This window comes from Ceratina calcarata, unplaced genomic scaffold (assembly GCF_001652005.2).
Source record: "Ceratina calcarata isolate Rehan_Ccalc_2016 unplaced genomic scaffold, ASM165200v1 scaffold262, whole genome shotgun sequence".
In the NCBI taxonomy this organism is placed as follows: Eukaryota; Metazoa; Arthropoda; class Insecta; order Hymenoptera; family Apidae; genus Ceratina; species Ceratina calcarata.
In genome coordinates, this window is record NW_017148331.1 from 119,368 (window position 1) to 140,008 (window position 20,641).

The window sequence follows — 20,641 nt, forward strand, 5'->3', positions numbered from 1 at the left end:
TTAGAAATTACAAATTTAAACATATTTTTAATATAATTGTAACAAAATTAATAATATATTTATTTCATTATCGATTAATGTCTCACATTTTTAGCTCCACACGAATAAGTGCTATTAATAGGCATATAAGAAGGATAATCACCAATCATTTGAAACTGAATTGATTCAGTCTGCACGTTGGTATGAAAATAAGGTCGAGCGATTTTCTCTGTCGTCGTACAGTGCGCCAGATAGAGAACCGGGTCGATCGATTGCCAACGATCGCGACGCATTGAACGAAAGATCTCGCGACGCGATCCCCTTTCGAAAATAATTCTCGGTCGACGCACTCCGTTCATTACTGCCACTATCCACTTATTCATTGCTACTTACTGTTACTAGATCGTCCGCGAGGATACGATCCCTCGCGCTATTTCAATTAATATTGAACGAGTACCTCCCTATCTTGCGTGATACGCCCCGGTAATCCCTTTCCTTTCTTTCATTTTCCTTCTATCTCTCGTTCTGTTATTTCTTGCTCCGCTGGTATTGCATTAATCCCGGTGCAAGTATATTGAGGACGGATTCGTCTCGAATGCAGCGAGGACTCTTATTACATTCAGTTCTGGAAATCGCCGCGCTGCTCGAAGAAACCGGTGCGCGAAGCGTGTGGAAGATCACGAACGGACGTGGCTGCCTTTACTCACGCGAACGTTCCGCGGAATTCACGCGATCAGTGGAAAACACTGATTTTCATCTAAATACAACTTTATACTTGATAATTCAATTCTGGAATAAGGCTTCCATACAAAATTCTTAGAAAACTTTGATTTTTTATCTTTGATCAAATGAGAGAGAAGAATAATTGCAGCTCAGGATACAAAAGAACGAGAATCGAACTGTCCTGATAGAAGTGGTCGTTAAAAAATTACAGAAATAATAAAAAAGATCGATCGATTGTATAGAGACCGGTGGTACTAAAATATCGGAAAGGTATCGATCTCGGGATCAATCGTGATCGCGTAGCGTCCGTGCGGGGAAGGCGGCGGCGATCGGAATGCGATCCTCAGAAAACAGAGGTGGCCGGCGAACGCAGTGGCACGGAGCGTAGCCCCCTTTAGCGCGTGTCGCAAAGAATGGCGTTCCTAGACTAAAAACGGAACAGCGGCAAGGAATGTAACATTGCAGCACACCTTGCCCCGAGCTGTGACACGAGTTCGCGCGGCCTCGTATATAGAAACCGACGGACGTGCACGCATATACACACGGTAGCGGTCGTGCAAACGAAACTCCGGCTGGCACGCGTGAGATATGGCGATTCCGTGCCGATAATTGTCGCACATCCCAGCAATTCCGCGATCCGCTGTCACCAGGCCATATCGCGGCCTGCGTGACGTGTCACTCCTCCGTGTAACGTGTTCCATTCGTGGCAATCTCGCCAGGACTTCCGCCTGGCCACGCTCGGACACGGTTTACCGTCCATTTGTGTCGAGCTCTTATTTTTTCAATACGCGGAGAAGAGACAGGGTGTCTTTCGAGGTCACCGACGAAAGGAGAGGGATAAATTAAAATGGGTGCAAGATTTAAAATGAAAATCAAACTCGTACACGTATACACAAATAGATCGAAATCTGATCTGCGAAATTTACGCTGATTTACAGGTGCTGTTCGATAGTCCGAAAGTTATGTCCACTTAAATAATTAAGATTCCGTTGAAATAATCTAATGAGAATATCGCTGTACAATTAAATATTAACGTTACGGAACAAATTCATATAATGCAGCTTAAGAAGTTGTAATTTAAAACTGAAGTCTATTGGAGTCTTGTGACTATTAAAATTAGTATGGCTTGAACTGTAGAGATGAAAACAAAAAACTAGGTAAGCTGAAATCTTGCAAGGAGATAAAAGAAGAAATACCAGCGAGGCGCGTGTTCTTCTTCCGCGTGATTCCGTGCCGGGGAAGCCTCGGTTTCGCGGACAAACGGCTGATTGTTCATGCGGCACGGTAGGAAAAATAAAAGGAATCGCGGTAAAACGTCGAGAGCCGGGCGATCCCCCTAGAAAAGCACGCGCGCGGACTGCCGCGGTGGACATTCGTCGGATTCTTAGAGTACTTCGGCCGCCACTTGATGCAATGAAACGTCAAACAGGAATTCATATATCGCGCACGAGTCATAAGGAAATGAAAGGTTTCGCGTGTCACCCGTGTAATCGTTGTCCGCGAGTGCGTGCGCGCGTTTCATCGACGGATAAGGAAACAATTAGGCGACCGATGGAACGCCGCGCGGCGCGTTTCATTGAAGTTTGTCATTCTATCGTTTAATCGTTCTGCTACCGGCTTGCTGTAAAATGAAGCCGTTAGAATATTTTGTGATGCTGTAAACTAATTGTTCCGAAAGGAGAATGAGACGAGGCGGACTTCTATGGAAATTGTTTCAAGCATTACATTCGAGATGTAAATTTTTTTATTATTGGTGAAAATTTTTTGAGAATTATTTTTGGAAGTTTCACTAAGTGTTCTGTTAGAGTGAAATTTTTTTTGGATTAGAAATGTTCCACTGCTCGCTTCTAGGCGCCAAGATTAGTCATGCTAAGAGGATCTCTTTTGGAGCGTGAAAATGCGATGGTTCTACTCGGTCCCTGTAAATTGCCAAGACGAATTGAAAATCTCGAACATAGTAGATAACAATTTTACGAAATTAAAATAACTGACTTTATTCTTTAAAAAGTATTCAGAAGCTGGTACCAATTTATACAATAGGTCATCTGCCAGCGACTATAAACAGTACTTCATTTCACTTATCTCCGTATCGAATGTTCATAATGCTAACATATGAGACGATATACTATAAGTGCGCTTTGAGCATACATAATGGGTCGAGTTTAATACTCATACAAATTCCATGCTGTAACCAAAATCTCTCCGTATGGGAATAAATCCTTTTCTTTAAATTGAAAAATTCAGTTCTAATCCCTAGAATCATCAATTGTTCACTAGAGGATCGTTCAGTTCTCACGGGTCACAGCTTCATAGGTCGCTTGACGTCCGAGCCACCTCCCACGAGACAGATCCCTGATAAAGTGCATTAAGTTATGCATCTCGGTTATGGCCAGCGAGCGGCGTTGCGCCGCGGATGTAAAGAGCTGGTTTTTATTGGACAACTATTGGCCGGCGCGAACTTCGAACGAGCCGGTGGACGGTACATAGTAATAAGCTGGTGAACGGAGCCGGCCGGTAGCGGGCGGCCAGCTGTAGCATAACCTTTAGTACGTCGCTGCGGTAGGTAGCCGAAGTTATTGGTGACCGTATCGGATCGGACCTGATAACAGGACACTAAAGGCCTCGTCTGTCCGGTATCTCTCCTCGGTCCCATGGCTTTTAACGCGCCTATTCCACGGCTCCCACTCCACTCTGTGCACGTTCGCTCGCACAGTGGCCTGGATAGCCTCTAAGTAGCCCCCGCGAGGGAATTTCGCTGGCGAACAAGCCTTTACAGGTTGCGCGTTACATTGGGATCGACGAAACAATCACTTCGTTTCATTTCTTTTTCCCTATCAAATTTCTCTAATTTTTATCAATGCTACGACACTGTTCCTGGGACGATTTGTTGACAGGTTCTTAGTTTAATTAATAGCGTCGAAGAAAAGTTGATTCCAATGAAGTAGAGTCGATGAATATGTTGATAGTGAAACGGTCGTCGGCGATTTTGACGTGACCCATCGGTTGCCACGCCACTGCCACGTATCCCCGGATACGTTTTCATTTATATCGCAGTGCGGCAATATTACTCAGGGATATCAGGCTGGCACGGTACTTACTAAGGGAGAGGGACATTAAACGAATACCGGCGCGCAATTCTTTTTTGCGGGACGAGCCCTTATCGAAGGGAGCTGACTCGTTTCTCTCTGTCCCGCGAGCGTGTTTTAAACTTCGGCGGATGGATGGTCTTTGAGGAGACTAGGGGACACTTGTCGAACAACGATTGCTCTTTTACTACACAAAATTGATCTTCGTGCCATTAGTGATTGATGTTCAAAGAACTAATCAGAAGAATGCATGTTTGATAACGAGCACCTTTGAAGTAAAGATGGGATTGTTAGTAAAATATAGAAATCAGTACGAATGAGTGTCAGTTTAGAAATATCAATACTGTAGGTCATACGTATCGTGATTTATATGATCATGAAAGTTTCCAATATTTTTATATCGATGTACGTATGCAATTTATAGTAACAGTACGTATTAGCTTGAGGAAAGTATGAAAATTCAAGAAGGAAAACAAATAATAAAAAAAGGGAGTATCAGAAAATTAACAAATGCCATCAAATAAAAGGAAGTAAAATATACTGAAATTTCTAATTACTCTGAAGCACATGTTTCAAATATGAATCTTTCTATCTCGCCCCTCAAAATGTGATATCAGAAAATTAACAAATGCCATCAAATAAAAGGAAGTAAAATATACTGAAATTTCTAATTACTCTGAAGCACATGTTTCAAATATGAATCTTTCTATCTCGCCCCTCAAAATGTGGAAACTAATTATTTATTTCAGTCCTTGCTTCATATAATATAAAATCTGTTGTTCAGACGTACACTGATGATAAAAATGTATTAATAAATATTACGTAAAAATTCTATTCCAATTCTATTTACATTACTTCTTAGACATCCTATCTTGCCGTATCTTCTTCTAAACTTTTAATGTCAGTGCCTAGAAGAAGTCAGTAATGGAAGTCAGAAACCCGTATCCATTAATGGGAATTCAGGAGCGGACTTCGCCAAGTCCAAGTTCGTAAATCACAGGGAATCTAATAAGGCCGGGTATTTCCGCGCGGTAGCCTTGAATCATCGCTCGATGCGCATTCCCGTTTGTCGTTTAATTGAAACAACTGGTTCAACGCGTGGCGCGAATCAAACTCTTCCGCTCGAGCGGATCCTCGTGGACAGCCATGTAAATTAAAGGATCCTCCCGAGGTGAGAGTATGACAAAAATGATATGATCCCTCTTCGATACTCGTTACTGGAATGCCGCTCTATTTATCGGGCTTACGAGTGCACCGCCGCGAAATTCATAGCCTCGTTTTACACGCGCAATTTACGCGGTCTGAAAATAAAGAGGCGCGAATCCAAAGGATGCGGAATGCGCCTCGGATGCGTTGAAGTCCAGCCATCGTTGGTTGACGCGTGGAATCGTGCCCGCCACGTGTACACGCCGGTGGCGCGTTAGTTGTCGCTGCCATTATCGTTCCTGCTAATATTAATGCCGACGAAAAACGCGCGGATTACGGTCGCGCCTCGTGACAGATCGAGATCCCGGGACGATATCGCGGCCAGACCGCGGCCGATGTTAATGCGAGCCTCTTTAACCGAATGCTTTGGATCTCCAGTTTCCGTTCGCAATCCTTTCTCAGTAATTTTCTTTTTATTGCAACTTATGCTTGCCGCTTGCTTACCTCCCGTACAGTTGAGTTAATACGTTTTTGAATGAGCTTGTCTGTTGACAGTGTATTCAGAATTTTAGAATAGAACTCAGGAATGGAATAGAAAATGCTTGCTGGGTAAAACTATAATTTGTAATAATGTTGTACAATTATTCCCATTAGTTGTACAATGTCTTATTTTTAGTACATCGTACATTTTACTTCCTCTCGTAAGAAAAGATATTGCTTAATAATACCTTATTGCAATAACTGATGCACAGTCGTTGCTTTGTAATTTAACGTCTTTTTAAATAAATTCTGACTCAAAGACACCTTTCGTTAAATATTATATTCTACAGACATTCTTATTGAATGAAACAATTAGAATGCTATTTTTTTAATATATTTTATTTTATTCAAGCATCCAAAGTTAACATTGTTTGAAAATTCCAATTTCTGTTCATGTCATTGGTTTATTTTTTTATAATGTTATATACAATCTTAAGCCAATGAGTAGAAATTGTAACAGTGAACAGAAATTGGGACTGTACCTTCACTTATCCTATCATTTATTCATAGATGTTGAAATACGTAACAAATCGTACGTATTAAATGTTTGAATCAATTTGCAAATCTCGACACATCCCCCAATGGTCCTTAAACGGTACTCGGGACGAGCTGCGTAGTTTTCCGTGTGCTGAAAGTGGTCGTAGGAATCGATGAAGAGGAACGAGGGATCAGGGAGAGAGGAAGGGAACCGATCTCGTTGTAATTTGTCGGTCGAACGAGAGATCGCTCCATCGTCCACCTGGCTGGTGTTTGCTAATGAACTAAACTTAACTAAAGGGAACTCGTTCACCGGCGTCTTATCAATAGTCGTAATCCTGCGGCGCGGTCGAGATCTGTGGACTCTCATCTCCGTGGAAGATAGGAGAATCGTGTCGACGAATGGCCGTGTCCGGCAAACAAATTGCGAGATACTCCGTGGTAGCTTGTTACCGAGCCCCTCCCCTCCTCTCCCCTCGCGCGTCACGTCTCGTTCGTTTTTCGCGGCCGAGAGACGCGCTTTTTCATCCCTTTTTCGGTCGTCGCCCATTCTTTCTCGTATCGCCGCTTGTTCCTTCCGTCCGCCTCGACTATCCGCCTTTGTCGAACAGAGCGACGGCGAGCTTCCTCTCGCCGGCCGTGAATTGATGTGGGAATCAGCCCGACGGACGTCCACTCATTCGTTTAAATCGCGATCGATGGATGTGCTCCTCCGGTTTACACGGTTTTCGGAAGCTGCCACAATGTCGTCATTCGGATCGACTAATCTCAACCACGTTTGACAGCCACGGTCAACAGATTCGACAATCTGTCTCAGTTATTAACTCAGCGATAGTCGTCTCAGTCGTTTTGCAGTAATACTTGTTCCAAAATAACGGATTTCAGGCGAGAGTTTTTTTTACAGCGGAACAAGTTTTACAGTGCATTTTAAATATCGTCCCTCCTGTCCCGATCCTGGGGAAATAGTCGACAAATGGCAACTCGGCTCCGGGTAAAAACGTCGCCGAGCCTGGAACGTTCAGTCTAAACTAACAACGAATTATCGACACGATTAATCCCTTGCGGAGCGTGCAAAAACTGGTCCCGGGAGAGAAAGGTCCACGGATACTTTCGACGCAGGAACAAACGCAAGAACAACGCCGACGTCGATTGGTATTGCTCGCCCGGATTCTGTACACAACCGTGACCAGTCCGAGTGGCTCCGTTCCCGGTTGCCGGACATAAATCCAAATCAACGTCCGGGATCATCGCGGTATTGAGCATTTTAATGGGGGTTGCGACGTACAGGCAGGCGAGGACAGTTCGCGGATCGGGACGCAGAGGAATTGAACAAGATACGGGGTGGTGAACTGAAAAGGAATAATAAGAGGAGAGGGGGCGATACGGAGATTCAGAGATCTATAAGACAAAAGAGGAAACAAATAAAGACGCGGTCTTAGGTTCGTGAAGTGACTCGACACCGGCGCGGTGGTGGGACCGTGGAAGGGGGATGAAAGAGCGCGGGGAGGGTGGCGGAGGGGGTCGAGGGGGGAGGGGAACGGGTTGAACAGGCGCTCGCGCTTTGGAATGCTTTGAAAGGCCGCGCGAGCAGCTCGCCTCTCTCGGGGCTAGAGCTACTCGCTCGCTGGCGAGGATGTCGAGAGGACGCGCGGACCGTTTCGAGGGAAGCGGGCGCGGAAGAGAAAAAGCAAAAGAGGAAGAGCCGGCGCGGTGAGACCGTCGCGGACAGGCTTGCTTCGATTAATTACCACATTGTCGTCCGACCGATGCTAGATGCCTCGCCGTGGTAATCTATGGAAGATTCGAAGACTCGGTTTTAATCCCCCCGGTCCTTTTGTTGCCTGCGTTTTCCCCCCCGTGGCCCCCATCATGGCTTCGCGAATTATTATCTCGTTTCATTGAACCGATGGAGGGAGAAAATTATGCACGGGCATTTATTTCCTTCCTTCTATTCTCTAAAAATCTTTTACATTTTTTTTTTCATTCTGTATTGAATTGGAAGAAAAATCGAGTATATCCTTGAGATAAATAGGAAATTCAATATGTTTCTTAAAAAATCAGAATGGACAGAAATTAGGATATTTTTTATACTCATAAGAGATTCCAAGTGCTAGTAAAAAAAAGAATAATTGTACGATGATTGTTTATCTTAAAAAATGATATTCGTCAGCTTGGAGAATGGATTGACACGAGACGATGAAAATCCAGACGTGGTCAACCGCTCGTTGCTCAAGTTCATGATCAATTGCGCGTTCCCCGAATGCCGGCGGTCATAGTTCGACGTCTCGCCGGTTTTCGCCGTTTCAATATCGCGCCGCGCCATCGGTGATCTACTAGCCCATGGAATGCCGGTGCCTGAGTTTATTATGGTGGATAATGATAACATCTCGGGGGCGTATCCGACGCGTAAGTTTCGCGTCGCGAAAAAGAAAGCGAGCCGCAGAGCGTGGCTTTCCTCTCGTCCCACGCGTGCCGCCATCAGTCACGGCATACATCAGCGTCAGCTTATTTTCGTGTGCGCTACCCACCCGCTGATGTATGAACGTAATTGGTTAGGCGGGGTACTAGCCCCGATATACACGCGACAAAGACGGTTGCTGCTTGTCAACGGGAACCGGGAGCCGCGGACAAACCGATTGGGAGGATCAGAACACAAGTCTGACTTTGTTGGATGCGAGGTTATCGCTTACTTTCACGCGGACCAGTCGCGCTCTTAGTTTTGGTTGCCGTTGGACGAGTATGCTTTTCAGCTGCAGGCGAAATGTCGCATGATATGATTTATGAGCGTTTGAAATTTCGGGTGGTTATTAGTAGACAGGATTTTATGCATTTGTAAGAAAACGGAATGTGAAAATATTACACTACCGCAAAATTTTGTTTGCAATATCCAGTGATTCTTATAAAGACTGTCATGTTAAAGACGAATCCGGAAACAGAAATGCTGTATCCAGTATCGTTTCAGAAAAATAGCAATTTTTGTAAAAATGCATGATTTTAGGAATTTTTGAGAAAAAATCGTGAGTTGAAGTCAAACAATCTGAAGGGAATTAATTTATATCTAAAAAATGAAGTCATTATTATTTTGCGTAGCTTCCTTCTTATTTCAAATGAATATTTTCCATAAGAGAGTATTTGATGAAAATGATGTCACGTTACTAAATTGGTTTATAAAGAGAATTAAGAGAAATAGAATAAACTACTAAATAAATCTGCCAGCGTTTATGTATTGAAACAACTAATTAAGCGTAAGTATGTTATTCTTCGGAGAAACGGACACTAATGAGATTTGTCACGATGAAAATCGTGCGCAGAATGCGAAGCGTTTCCTTGAGGTATTCTTCGTATTAGAAAGTATCAGGCAACGACTTCTTTTCTTCAGATGTCTTTCGAAATTTATTAGTAAGAAACTATTAAACAAAATCCTTCGATCATTGAGAAACTGTAATTATGTATAAAATTGACGTTTAATTAGAAAAGGATTTTTATAATTCCTGTAATATCTTTAGATTCTCGAAAATTTTATTACCATTTTGCACCGTCGATGTTTATATTCATACGAATAATTAACACAATTCCCCCTTGAATTTCTGGCGAAGCGTGCCATTGCCGAGAAATGGACCGTGCGCGTCCCTCGGTCCATTTGCCAGGGTTAAACTTATACTTAACATCACGTTCGCCTCTATTTGTCGACTGTTCCCATTCGCAGGGACTCGCGCAACAATAATGGCCACGGCGACACGTACGCAACTGCAATTGCGTGTATCGTGGCGTCGAATGACGAGGATTGCAGACGCACATATTCTACGATGCGATTGTAACTGTTCAGTTTCAAACCGTAATTCATCATCCGAACAATTTAAACGTTCATCATTTCAACACTGATTACGATTTACATGAATAAAACGAGTAATCGTGATTCTACTGCATAATCTTGTTCTTCTTGAATAATACAAGTTGAATCGATAAGAAGTAACTGATTATTTCAAGCAGACCTTCGATAAAACTTATTACATAAAAGCTTAGGTCATTTGCTTAATGTTGTATTTCATACTTAATTGTAGAAAGTTGTATTATAATTTCCAATAAAAATTTTACAAATTCTCCGAATATAAATATGTTTTATCTACAAACTTCTTGAAGCTCCTCTATGATTTTATTAAAAAATGCATTATATGAATTTCGCATTTAATGAATTAATTTTCTTCTTGTAACAAATTATAAATTATTTTAAATATTCTTATTGACTCGCTTCGTAAATTCAAAAATGAAGCTGAGACATTCTCACAATACTTATCGGAAAATTTGACTATATCTTAGAGAACAGAGACGAATTTTCTCGGTTCGCCCCATTGAGCTTATAATTCATACGCGGCCGTCGGTCGGCTAGATTTATCCTCGATAGTTTGCGCAACAATAATGGCTACCGACTGCCTATGGTGCGCGCAACTACGCTCGCTCGTTCTTTATCATCGCGTCGGGATGGCATGCAACTCGCGCGCGGACGGTTTCTTGGATCATTACGATCGCGTTCGGCACGATCGCGAGGATCGATGTACCAACGCGGCTCGGCGGCGCGCGGGCCGCGCCGTCAGGTACGATACTAGCCGTAATGAATATCGGCTGGACCGCGCGCGAGCATCCCCGATTTATCTTCCTGCTAATATACGCGAGTCCCTGCGAGCAGAATTCATTTACTCGGTCTGGCTTCTCCGCTTATTTCGAAACCGCGGACGAACACTGTATCTACGATATTTTTATTACGACTGAATTGATGAAACGACGCCTGTCGTCCAATATTCAGATTATGTCAACGTATTCGGCAGCAAATAGCAGCTTTCGGTTGTGCTATCGTGATTCAGGATGAAGTTTCAATAATCGTTTAAAACCTCCAAAGCTAATTGTGATCATCATTTATTTGAAGAATTTAAGAAAGAATTCTTTACCGATTAGTCTCTTAAGAGATACATTTCTCTAATTAATTTATTCTCTGCAATTCTTAGCGCGACTGACTTTCTGTCGGCGGATTGCCTCGTTCAGGAAATCGGTAGGAAAGCATCTGGCCTCGATGCCTGCCGGGAAATCCTGCTGGCCGTTGTCGGCATTCGCACGGTCATATTTTTCCCGGGTTGGCCGTCATCGCGCGTGAGTAATGCGTCAGGATCGGCCGTAGACTTTGTATACCCACCGCCGTTCACTTTCGATCGCTCGTCAATCTATCGACCTTCGACTCCCTCGACGGAGCGCCGATCGACGGCCGCCGGTCGAACGCAGAAAGCACGAGCCAGATTAAAATTGTGCATGCTTGGCTGGTTTCCGCTCGAAAAGCGCGCGCGTCCTCCGAGTTCCTCGCATAACCACCGGCCGGATTATGCCCGCGGAATTGATCGACCTCGTGGCTCGTTGTTCTCTTTCTAACCCGGCAAATCGCTGGACTAACGGTGTACGATGTACCACTATCTGTGGCGATCTTCTTGTTTTATCGTAGATAATTCATAGAGATAGCAATTGACGTCAATTGTAATTCGCGATGATTTTACGACTAGTTCTGTGAAAACCGTTTGCTAGAAGCTAAGAGGTTTGTTCTGTTTTGCCAGTTTGAGGATTAGACGTTCGAATCCTTAGACATAAATAAATGAGTTTGAGACTTCGAAGAATCATTGATTAGATAAGATGTGATAAATCAGATTCATTTGACTAATCCAGGCAAATATTTTCTCCAGATCTACCTCAAACACTGAGTATATCATTACCCCTTTCTGCAAATGAATTATTCTTGACCGTGTATTTCATCTACAATAGTATTATGCCATTCTCAGTTATTATTATTGTTCACTGTTATAGTTTATATTTAATTTTCGCGTTGTATACCAATGGATTTTACAAAATCGAGTACAGGTAGTCCTCCTACAACACGGTTTCGCTCTAACACGATAAGAAAATTGCGAAAATCTTTGTAAAACATTGTACTTGTACTAGATAACATGATTTTTCTTTAACATATTTAAAAACTAAATTATCTTAAAATAATGACAGGAAGGAATAATGAACTATAGTGCCTTTAGATGAAAATATATAAATAAATTATAATTGTGAGTGACTTCTTTGTCTATAAATCTAATTTTTGGAAAATCAAGTTTCAGTTTCCAGCCATGTCTGATAAAGATAAAAAACGACGTTTAAGAGGAAATTTATTTCTTTTGAAGTAGAGATACAAATCATGAATCGTCTTTTAGTATATGTATATAAAAGACACAATTCCGAAGCAGGGAATCATGTTTGAACCTAAGGAGGGGTTATCCCGAATTAATACCACCGCACCACCGCAACCTGTGTCCTTTCGAGGGATGCCTCGAACAAGGGTCGTCGGAGCGTCCCGACGCTCGCTCGGCTGCCATCTTTCGATCCGGCGTGGTCGAATAGTTGGCTTGTCGTGTCGTGCACGCGATCGGTTCGGCGCGACGAGGCGCGGGTTGAAAAAATTCGAGCAGAATGCCATGACCCAGCGTGGCATTTGCATCCGTAGGATCTAATGAATAGCGAGCATTACGTCCTATTTGGTCTCATTGCGAGCGGCCGTGACGATGCCAGCGCATAGCATAGCATAGCTCGCTCTCGCCGCTATTTGCAGTCTGCCCCGGACCGTGAGCAGCGGCGGGGCGTACAATGGACGCCAACGCCTGGCGTCGGTATGTGCTCAATGGAGGTTTACCCTCTCTTCTAAGGACTCGGTACCGTACGATTTACCTACTAAACGTCAACCGAGACGACGACGGATTCGCCGAGTGACTGGCAGACAGACGATCGGGGTTGGAGCGGAGCCAGGGGGTGGCGGGTACCGGCTCGAGGGTGGTAAAATCTCTGGAATTGTCCGCGCCGTTCCCAGCGGATGTTCTCCTCGGCGACCGTTTCGTTGTTCGCGGTCCTCTTGAGCTTGTAATATTTTAGTACTCTCGAAACGTCGATGCAGACATCGATATTCCTCCCACGAGGGTTGAAATTTAGCCGCATGGTTCATGATGCTTTGCTATTGATTGTAGAATGGCATTGGAATGATTGGGACATCCTCAAGCAATGGAATTGTAAATTGATAGAATTCAAATATGCATAAAAGCTTTAGGGAAATACTTAGGTCAACTTTTCTTTAATACAGAAATAAATATTTGTCAAATCAACGATGTAAATTAAATGCTTCATGATCTTGGTCTTAATTAGTTGTTGCGTGACTACTTGCGGAAATTACTTATTCGAATCGTGTGAACGTCTTGCCGCACAAATCGAGATGCTTCAATGTAACAACACGAATTCTATTTAAACCGTGACAACTCTGTGCAAACATTTTTTTATTTGTTACATTTTTTAATTATCTGATAATCAAGAAGGCTTACACCCTGTGAAACATTTAAAAATCTCAGGAATATGTAGAAGATAATAAATACAGAAATGTCATGAAATTACTTCAGTTGCCAGTAGGCTTAATAGAAACATTTTTGGGGCCAGTGATTGACTAATCTTTAACTTAAATAATAGAATTAAATAAAAGTATTAAATAAGAAAATATACTTTGTTTCTCCAGTTGAATGTCCAAAGATCGCTCGGTGCAGCGGGTATTGAAATTTGCCCGGCCGGTGGAAGCGTCCCCCAAGGGCAACCGAGTAGCGCCGGTTCCGTCGGCTCGGCACCCAGCCCGGCATCGCCAAGGCCAACTCCTCAGCCACGGCCACCCCTCGCATCGACTACAGCGCAACCTTCGAGAACGTTAGACGACGACAGATCGACGGACGGTATGTTACATAGAATCTCTTTCAATAAATAATTCTATTCTACTTGCTTTCTTTAATTTACAAAAAATTATGAATGATTTTTTTTAACTGGGTTAAAGCTGTGGGAACCGGTACCGCAGGGGAGGATTCGGACGACGGCGAGAGCAGAGCGCAGTACCTGAACCCGAATTGCGTGGTCGTCACTCACTACAGAGAGGATGCCGCGTCCAAGGTAGAAGAACATTTTCAAAGGGCGTTGGCGCACGACAAGAAGGGTGAGTAATTGAAATAAAATATTCCATAAAGATTCTAATAATTGCGAAGAATTGGAGCGCAGCACTTTAGAACTAAGAATTGTTTTCACTAAGAGACAGAACGATTTCTTCATAAACTCTATAAAAATAAGAGACTCTACGGTGCGAAATTAAATTAAAAAAAAAAGAAATAAAATGTTCGTGATAAGCGGAATTGAAATAAAGTAGGTGTGTCCGCGCGTCGTGAGAATAAGTAGCCAGGCGCGATTCGTTCCAATTAGGATCTCGTTTCGACGGTCGGACGTCATCGGAGCACGCGGCCCGAAGATGGGACAGCGCGAGAAAGGGACCGGGACTAATGCATCAAAGGGCGGTGATTTAAAACGCATCGCGGCGCGGATGTGCGACGCGAACAGAGCGAGAGACCGATAATAAAGTGCGCCATTAGCCCGCGACAACGCTAACAAGCCTCGTAACAATTGTACCGTCGTCGTACTCGGGGACTTAAAACCCCCGCTGCATGTCGGCCGGTGGAAGGAGACGAAGGAGAAGAAGAAGAAGAAGAAGAAGAAGAAGAAGAAGAAGGTGTTCCTCGGGGGACAGAGGAAGGGTGGGAAAAAATACCACGGATGGAAATAGGGGAACGGCATAAAAGGGTAAACGAGGAATAAAAAGATCTCTTAAAATCGAATAGATAAAAATTCTCGGATGACCAAAACGTGTCAGCTATATTTGGCAAGCCGAAACTTCGCAGAAATGAATTAACAAAAGAAGGACACGTCGTTGCACATACCATAAAGACCGGCAAAACGAAAAACCTGTCACCTATATCAGGCAAGGCGCAAAATCGATCAGAATAAACTGACGCGATGAGAGGAATACTCATCAGAATACATGCGACGAAGAGCGGAACGATATCGACGGGTTAAAAAGGGGTACCGAGAAGGAAACATTCATATCGTCCCGAAAAGGAATGGACCTCTGGAAAGATAGTCGATGCGGCGGGACGAATGATCCCGTTGAAGGGCCGAAAGTTGCCGAAAGAAACAGCCGGCTAACGAGAAAGGCCAGCGAGCAGGGATAGGGGGTTGTCACGGTTCGAGTTTGGCAAGCGATCGGCGTAGCAGCCCGTCTATATCGGTATCGTTTAAGGCCGCATTTATCTCGCGGCAGTGCCTCGGCAGGATCAGTTCACTAGCCTGCTTAGAATTCAAGACAACACGACCTAATTGTTATGTGCCGTCGCGCGCCTCTCCCCCTGCCGGAGCTTCTTCTTCGTCGTCGTTCCATCGCGACCGCGCTTTCACGGCGTAGGAAAGGTAAATTAAGAGCTTCCGCGCCTCTCCCGGCTCTCTACGAGTCGCACGCTGACTCAGGGAGAGAGCGAACCGTACCGGGGATGAGGGAGAAGAGGCGAGCGAGCGCGAGAGGAGGAGTAGAAGAGACGGAGGCTGAGGAGACAGTTTTAGCCGCGGTATGTCGACTAACGTACGTACAAGGAGCGAACGTCTCTCGCTCGACGGGCGTGTGCGCCCCGGGAACAAAGACACCCTCCGCGGGGAGGACCAAGGAAGAGAGCCAGCCGATAAGAAGAGCGGGGAATTGTTCGAACGTGCTGCGGCACGTGTTTGCGACCCCCGCTGCGAGCTTCCGCGGCTATTGCCTTATTAAATTGGACAGTGTTTCGGGTTCCTTTGGAGAAGGATCTCACGTGAAATTGAGATTCCCTTTGATACTTCTTTCACGTGAAACAAAATACAAAATGTTAACGATGGGATAGAATGTTCATGATTGGAAACTGATCTTAAAAAATTATATTAGCAAAATTCAGGATCATCAAGTATACCTCAGAAAAAAATGTATGATTCTAACCGGTCTGAAAGACGTGCGCCAATAAAATTTCCTGGAATATTCAACTATATTTTAACGTTATCAACGCGTGGAAAATTTATCAAACGAGACTGGACAGTATACGATTTCCGTGGTACATCAAAGCGGCGCCCTGCGTTACTAGCTTTCCTTAATCACGTCACTCCTTTTACGGTTATCAATTAATTCAAGATTCGAGCAACCAAGCTAAAGACGTTATTAGCCCCGTACCTATAACGATAATACATTTCCCCGGCTAATGAGTGAGAAAGTCGATTACATTTAACCAAGACTGTGCACAAAAATAATCAATGAATATGTCTGAAAATACATACATAACACGCAAATCAAAGTACCAGAGAAATCCATTAATAAGAAATCTAGAAAAATCTTGCACTACAAGTCAAAAGAAAGGCTTAAAAGATTTCATAAATGGAACTTGTGAAATAACTTTCTTAATCGATTACTGGGAACGAGTCCTGTACAAAGTAACTTCCTTATGCTGTATTCGGGAAATGGATGAAAATTAACTTCATTAATCACGATGTGACTTTATATTTCCAAGTACGAAATATACAACTGTGAGGATTTCTAAAAGAACAGTGATTTTGATGGAGTCCAGTCAAAATCTGCTAGTTAGCTCGCAGGAATATTGTGTACACGTATCTTTAAGGTTTGAGGGAGGGTAACTTAAAACCCTTCAGGGTAAATTTTGGCCCTTAAAACTATTTTAGTGACTAAGTTGTTTTTGCACTCAAAAATGATTTCTTAAAAATAGAAATAACTATCTAATAAATGTTATAATAAATGGTTGGTCATATAGCAATTATTAACAGTACCAGAAGATGATGTAGTAGGTACAGACTCATCTGAGCTGTGCGTTGTCGGTTTACGCACGTGCAGTAGTCCTTCGAAGGCGGTGTCCACAAGAAAGCAGGATAATCGTGATCGCGTCGGTTATGCTCCCGTATCGGCGAGCATTCGAGGGCAAAACGTTTTATCGGCCAGTCGTATCGTCCGCATTCTTCGATCCCCTTAAGCGTGTGCCAGCCGCTCCTGGTACCGGCTGGTAACCGGGCAAAAGCCTACCAAATGCAATTTCTCCCGTGGCAAGAAGTCATTCCCCTATAGTAACAGTCCGCGTCACAATTTTTCTGAATTACGACCTTGAATGCAATATGAGCTCTGTTCCTGTTAATATTTAATGTTCCTTTCGTTTATCAGATTTTATTGAAAGAATGATCACGTCACAATAAAAATTAAGACAATACACATGCACAGTGCATTTTATAATATGAGTAAAGAGTTTGCTTGTGTCTGAATTTAGGAAATTGACACTAAAACTATTATGCTAATTAATAATTGTTAAATTTTTCTATACAAAATATAAAAAATACGAAAATTGTTTTGTTATATTGTTAAAGTTGTCATTATTATTTAAACTGATATGAAACTAAAATATCAGTGTCAATTAATCTAGACTCCATCGATAGGTTTAGCGTTAATCTTACTATCGACGAAGTCGTAAGTAGAATGATTCATTCATAACCAGACGTTCAAGAAATTAAAGAGAAAATAAAAAGTAGTGCGTATCGAAGCCAATTAGAACTCCGAATCATTCATCAGTATTTTCATGCTGAAAAATTGTACGCGTTTATCAGCGTTCGTATATCCGTTCAAAGGGTTAATTCCAAGTAGGACGGGGAGGAGGGGGTTTAGAGAAACCAGCTTATCGTGGCGCTTGTGTGCAGTTCGGTCTGATGGGAACGCAACGAAGATCCGACGCCGTCGTCGCGTCGGCGCGCCGCGGTATCGTTGAGTTCGGGAAATTGAGCGTGTCGTTCCAGTCGGTGGCGTCAAATTAACGCCCCGTACGCCGGCCATCGCGGCGCAACAGAGACGCAATTACTTGACACGGCCTTTACAAGACATCCTCCTGGCTTCTTCAAAGGGATCACCGCGAGATTAGCGATACCCTCATCCTGGGTCTCAGGCTTTTTCACTAAGCGGCTCGTACGCTCGGAGGCACGGATCACACGCACGAAAATTACCGTGTAATCAATGACATGTCGCCATTTTAACGTGCCGCTGCCGTAATTGAGAACGTCGCGAGCTCACACGATTCTATTCCATCCCCGATTGATCTTACATTCCACGATTTATTATGTTTGCCAATTTAATTAGTTATCATAATTTAAATACTAAATATTCCTGTCGTTTTAATACACAGTGGAGAATAATATACAGGGTGAGTCTCGTACCATGACGACTTCGAATAATCTGTAAGGTTGTATGATAAAAATCTTTAAGCAAGTGTTTCATGGTCTCTAAGGAGACATGCAGTGATACGATCTGTTTTTTTAATGGGACATAAGGAACAACTTCAGTTTTTAAATAGAATGCCCAATATTTTTCTCGAATTTCAATCAAGAATCAAATTCTGAATAAAACGAGTATTATACTAATGAGGGTTTATTATTAATAATTCGTGAAATAATTGTACAATTAATTTTATGTCAAATGTTGCACATTATAATCAGTAGATTTGTGTAATCAGTTTCTGAGTGAACTACTGTTTCTGCGATTATTGCGGCAATACTTATGCGAAATCAACTACAAATCGGAAATAGACTGGAACGCGCCATTAATTTCCCCGACGAACTTAAATGGGTATATCTCTTTGGTCGGCTGTGCCCGCGCGGGGTAACTCGCAATCAGAATAACGAGCCATCCGGTCGCACCGCCACATCAATCTGCTGTGGGTTACGTTTTGACGAATCGCGGCACCGCGACGCGCGACGTCTTTATAGAGGCACCTTCTGGCTTGGCGCCAACGCCACGCGTCGACGCCGACGGTGCGCACACATAAACTAGTACACACGCACGTAGCCGGGACTCATCCCCCGTTGCGTGTCGGACGATTATTTTCCGCGAAATGAAACACCGCCGCGGCGAAGATTTACCGAGTACATTTGTATCGAGCTATCGCGACCGCGGCCGAACGATCGATGACCGTGCTGCTCGGTGAACAGCTAAAAGTGAATCATTACCGGCTCGGCGCGAACCGAGGCCCGGCGAAATGGATGAACTCTGGAAAAAAATTAATGGTCCGAGCCTGGTTCGTGAATCTGTCCTCTGCGAGGCTCGTTGAGCCGCGATCTGGCTCCGAGCCGTTCGCTTCGGACCGTCTGGTTATAATAAATGGTGAGCTAGTAAGTGATTAGGTTTATTACCAGCCTAACGCGCGTTACACTTACATAAATAAAGCTAATTAGTAATAGTATCTACTTGTATCTTGCGATTGGTATAGCTCTCCGGCATCACCGGAATTAGTTTAGCGACGAGTAGTTCTTTTTTCGCTTTATCCTAATCGACAGCCCTTTTTGCTTACGTCACCGACGGGTAGAATTGAATCTTGTCCCTTTCCGAGCCGCGGCATCGGCACAGTAGAAAGCCGACCGTGGACGCTCGACACTCTGTTTCTTTAATTGCGTTAATAAATAAAGGACAGTCGGCCGAGGCCAGCGTGCCGGGGGCCAGAGGGATGTCGAGGAGGCAGAGAGGGTTAGCGTGGAAGAAGAGGAGGAGAAGTAGGAGGTAGGAAACGTCGGCGATGCAGCAAGAAGGGAACCGGGGGTTGGAGGTAGGAACGTGGTACGAAGAAGAGCGTGGGGGCCGGTTTCCGTTCCGCTATCTCGCATCTCCTCCGTTAAGCAAATCGCAATATTTAACGCGATAGTTAGTCAATCTTTCTTGATACGTGTGTAGGAGGTTGATGCCGTGCGGCGCGGCCAATCCAACGAGAAGGTATTTTACGCGTTTCGTCCCCGGGTATACGGAGAGGCCAGGCTCCGACCCTCCTCCATTCCGGCATTCCACGCGTGGGAAACAATGCGGCCCCATGACTTCTTTATGCCGAAAGTGTCGCGGGTCAGTTGTTACCGGGACGACCCGATACCCAATCGGATTATAGTATCGAGCTTCGGGCCCTTTCGCCACTCGCAGATCGCTAGGAGAAATTTTGACCAAACCGAATTTTGCGAGTTCTTATTCGATTATATACAACCTTCCTACGAAGAGTCTGTGAAACCGGAAATAGAAATATCTCAAGCAATTAATTGTCAATTAACATATTTTTGTCATTAATAATTTTCCTGGTAATTATCACTAAAAAATATACAGGGTGTGACTGAACGGATGGTGGAGCCTAACAGGGGATGATACTGGAAAATGTAAAATAGGAATAACATTTTTTCGTTTGACGCTTCGTTGTCGAAAAAATCGAATTTGGATATTCTGCACATGAAGCACTTTTCCATATTTTGCGAAAAAAAATTTTTTTTATTTTTCCGATATTTTTCCAAGGGGTACCCCTTCAGATTTTGCGAAATTTTCGTTTTTGGCCAATAACTCCCAAACCATTTGAGATACGAGAAAATTGCATCAGATCTTTTTTGTAGAGGACAACGAGATCTATAATTTCTGTATAAAAACATTTCGCTAGCGTCAATAGTTTACGAGTAATTTGCAAAAAATTGTTTTTTCGTTTTTCGTTAATAACCCGTTAACTATTAATGCTAGCGAAAAATTTTTACATGGAAATTGTAGATCTCGTCGTCCTCTACAAGAAAGGTATTATGCAATTTTCCCGTACGACCAACGGTTTAGAAGTTATTGAGGAAAAACGAAATTTTTTTCCAAAAGTTCGCCGTTTCGACGCTGGAATGGTCGGATTTTGTCAACATCAATAAAATGCCGAATAATCCTATGTAACTCATTAAATATCGAAATTAGAAGAGAAGTACAC

General features: G+C 43.5%; 1 protein-coding gene across 1 annotated transcript in view; it reads left to right on the top strand.

The window, feature by feature from the left end:
* Positions 1-20,641, top strand: part of vg (transcription factor vestigial) — a gene marked incomplete at its 3' end in the record, with an annotated part of 78,743 nt that overhangs the window by 53,292 nt on the left and 4,810 nt on the right. Inside the window, exons 2-3 of the mRNA XM_026812192.1 lie at positions 13,525-13,732; positions 13,831-13,986. Coding sequence (XP_026667993.1) covers positions 13,525-13,732; positions 13,831-13,986 — 364 coding nt within the window. The remainder of the gene's footprint in view (positions 1-13,524; positions 13,733-13,830; positions 13,987-20,641) is intronic.